Source organism: Galleria mellonella, unplaced genomic scaffold (assembly GCF_026898425.1).
Source record: "Galleria mellonella isolate WM207_F2 unplaced genomic scaffold, CSIRO_AGI_GalMel_v1 utg99, whole genome shotgun sequence".
Classification (NCBI taxonomy): domain Eukaryota; kingdom Metazoa; phylum Arthropoda; class Insecta; order Lepidoptera; family Pyralidae; genus Galleria; species Galleria mellonella.
The window spans coordinates 19,358-23,262 of NW_026442184.1; the positions used below are offsets into that span (position 1 = coordinate 19,358).

General features: G+C 42.2%; 1 protein-coding gene across 1 annotated transcript; it reads right to left on the bottom strand.

The window, feature by feature from the left end:
* Positions 1-839: 839 nt before the first annotated feature.
* LOC128202481 (uncharacterized) lies at positions 840-2,282 on the bottom strand. The gene is made up of 2 exons (XM_052903004.1): positions 1,974-2,282; positions 840-1,249 (listed from the first exon to the last, which is right to left on the bottom strand). Exons 1-2 carry the CDS (start codon positions 2,124-2,126, stop codon positions 1,031-1,033), a joined length of 372 nt encoding a protein of 123 aa, XP_052758964.1. The 5' UTR covers positions 2,127-2,282; the 3' UTR covers positions 840-1,030.
* Positions 2,283-3,905: the final 1,623 nt, after the last annotated feature.

Here is a 3,905-nt window from a genome sequence, read left to right on the forward strand (position 1 = left end):
CAGCTGCCTGGCGGCAGTTCAAACTTGACAGTAGCAGACATTGCTTATATTAAAATATCCTGATACTTCTTCTACCCAGTGTATGTGTGTATAAAACGTGCCCTAAGTGTTAAACCAGGCTACAACACTACACTGTTGAGCAATAAACGTCGGTACAACATTGTATTGTAAACATTCCTATTAATGGGATACTAATTAAATAAATAATTGAGTCCTCGTTGCTGAGGCACCAAGTGCCACTGCGTTATTTACGGTTATACTCAGTCGTAACCGTCTCGTAGCTAAATCGTAGCACTGTAGCGCGTATGCTACGCTGTGCTACGGCGTTCAACTTGAATTACCTTCTTACCGTTCAAATGAACATAAGAAAATCTGCTATATTTTTTTTTGATGGGTGGAAGTGGTATGGTAGCCCCGCCTGCGCTAACGGGATACGCTGGCGGAGCACCAGTGAAGGGTGATCGATGAGAATGAAAACAGGCCAGTTATCCCATCATGATGAATTCATCAGGAATTAACCATGATAGTTTCTAGGGGGAACCGCGAGGAGGGCGACCTGGTAATATACCCAATATTGCTAGCAATGGGATTCTCTACCTCCATTACTGACAATCCATTTCCCCCCAATCTGCTATATTAGGAATAAGTTCTTGGTGATGTTATTTAATTCGAGTTTAAAATTGCAGGAAAACGCAGTATAGAATGGGTGCCTCTGCGTCACTAGATGGAGGTACAACCCCGAATGCAAAGTGCATATGCTATATAGAAAAGGCATATATTATATAATAATGACTTTTATTTAATCGCGTCATGTGGATATTTGTCTTCTGAAATAAAAATTTAAATGTGAATATAACGGCAGTACAATGTGAAAGTTTTGAAATCATAATGTGTGTTGATGCGGGTGCCGGTGGTGGGTAGGTTTGCATTCTAATCGAGAGCTGTACTCGTATTGAGGAGCAGACAGGCGGCAAGTAGCGTGCGGAGAGCGCGCCGCTGCGCCGGTGTGCGGCCGCGTTGACACATTGTATTAGCAATCAGCGCGACTCGTGCCGCCGCCGCTCGCACCGCTGCCGCGCCGCCGCTCACACCGCCCTGTTGCCACGCAGTACAGTACGATTCCGTACAACGGGACACCCGGCACAAGTTTGTTAACTCTCCAGTGAACCGTGTACACACCATCTGTAGGGCCGAGGATATTTCCATGCGAAACATTCCATGTTTTGCTAACCCGATTCAGTAGTTTGAGCTGTCAAAAAGGAAAAAGGTTAATGAATCAGATCTCAGACCATGGAAAAGTGGGCAAATAAAGGTATTATTTATTATTTATAAAGGGTTTGCCTGCATAATGACGATAGTCTTGTGTATAGCCCAATTGTGTATCAACCATCCAAATTTGTTTAGTACCAGAGGGAGACTTTGTACAAAAGTCGTTTGCTTGGATATCTCTCTCCTATTCGTGTTAAAGCAATTGTGTTTGCATGGTTGTGTTTCAGTTTGAAGGGTGGAATATGGCAGTGAATTTACAGGGTACAGAGGAATAACACCTGAGTCCCGAGGAATGGCAACGCATGGGGGGTATCATGAGCGAAACAGTATACTCTGTTTTGTTTATAGTACTGCTCATGTCTATAGGCGACGGTTACCACTTTCCATCAGATAGATAGATAGATAGCTAGATAATTTATTTGCATCACTTACAGCGCACAAACAGCAAAAGATACAAAAGCAAAGTGAAAAAAGATAAAAAAACATACATGTACAAAAGATAAAAAAAAAAAACCAAAAACAAAATCAGAATGCATAATAATTTTTTTTTATCATCAGGTGGGCCGTCAGCTTGTTTGCCATTCTGAGTTGTATAACAAAAAAGTAACGAATGACCTATAAAATGGTTGGATGATTTTTGTTATGTAGAACAGATAATAGAAGTAGATGATGAAAATGAGAGGACTGTGGGTGCTAGTGAACACCTGCGGAGTTGCAGCGAGCAGCGCGTCCCGGGCTGTCTCCGACGTTAAGTACTCGTTCATCAAGAACGCCATTTGTATATGTAGTACGGTTAAGGTAAAGCTGTTATTTGTAGTAGCGATCGTGTACATAAAGTAATATAACTGCATTCTCATGTACGCTAGCAGTAGGCGAGGCGCTGCGTGGTCGCTGGCGGCGGCGGTGGCGGGTGCAGCGCCGAGCGCGGGTTATCAGAGCGCGACGATTTAATGAGCGCGGTCACCGGCGCGGCGCGCTGCTACCTTGCCGCCACTTTTTATTGCACTCCCTCGCCCTCGCCCTCGCCCTCGCCCCCGCCCCCGCCGATACGAGTAGCTAAGTAGCAATACAGTCGCGAACGTTTATAACTGTACTTAAACAAATTTAAAAGCCTTCCAAGAGGACGAGGAGGAGGAGGAGGTCACCACTTTGTATTTTTTTGTGTAGCCATAAAAGTAATTCAGATAGGTGACCGATTTATAATCGATGTCCACAATTACTTTTACAATACGTAGAGTACGTATTGCTTACATATTAGTTTTATTACGATTGAAGTTCTTTGTGGAGTAAAAGTAAGCAAGTAAAAACAAAGCAAAAATAAAAAAAGATAAGCAGTTTCCAGATCTTTGATATTGAGTTCTAAATCACTGTTATTTGTTGGTGAAATATGAAGGATGATGATGACGAGACTTTTCTGATGCTGACTTATCATTCATCATCATTTCAGCCATAATCCGTCCACTGCTGGACATAAGCCTCCCCCAGAGACTGCCATAAAGATCGGTCCTGAGCCACCTGCATCCACTGACTTCCTGCAGCGCATTTCAGGTCGTCACTCCTAGTGAGGGGTCGTCCTACATTGCGTTTACCCGTACGTGGCCGCAACTCGAGAACCTTTCTCTCCCATTGGTTGTCGGTTCTTCGAGCTATGTGACCAACCCATTGCCACTTGAGTCTTCGGGCTATGTACTTAAAGCTGATTACTTTAATAGACAATTGAATGAAAATAAAAATGCGCCAAAAAAGCTTTGGAGTACTATTAAACGCATTACTCATAATTCTGTTGCTGTATCGACACCTGAGGAGTTAACCAGATCTAAAAGCACTATTATGGAGTCTCTTAATTACTGCAATTCCTTTTTCTCCTCTATAGGATACAGGCTGGCAAATAATATTTTGACAAAATTAAATGAAACACAAGAATCACTTGCCAAAAAAATAAAATTTACTTCTACTCTTAAAAATTCCTTTTTCATCAATCCCACTGACGCTCAAGAAGTATTAAATGTTATAAACACTCTAGATTCTGGTAACGCCTCTGGTTTTGATGGTCTTAACAATTATATTTTAAAAAACATTGGTCATCTTATTGCGAGCCCGCTGGCATCAATATTTAATCGCAGTATACTGTCTGGATATTTTCCTCAGATCTGGAAAACAGCTGTAGTGGTTCCTATACATAAAAGTGGAACTAAAGATGATCCCAGCAATTATCGTCCAATTTCACTCTTGCCCGCATTTTCCAAACTTCTAGAGCGTATCATCTACAAGCGACTAGTTGAGTTTCTACAGGAAAATAAAATTTTGAACAACAATCAGTTCGGATTTCGTCAGGGTAAGTCAACTGAGGACGCTGTGACGCTTCTGACGGATACTGTCGTCGATCATCTGGATGAGGGTAAATGCTGTATTGGTGTCTTTCTTGACCTTGCCAAGGCATTCGATACGGTTTCAGTTCCAATGCTTCTAAGGAAACTCGAGAGTTACGGTATTCGTGGTTTGCCTTTAGATTGGTTCAACAGTTATTTGTCACAAAGAAGCCAATGTGTAAAAATAGGAGATCAGAGAAGCGATCTTAACTGTGTATCCTTTGGTGTTCCTCAAGGAAGTATACTGGGTCCTGTCCTGTTTATTTT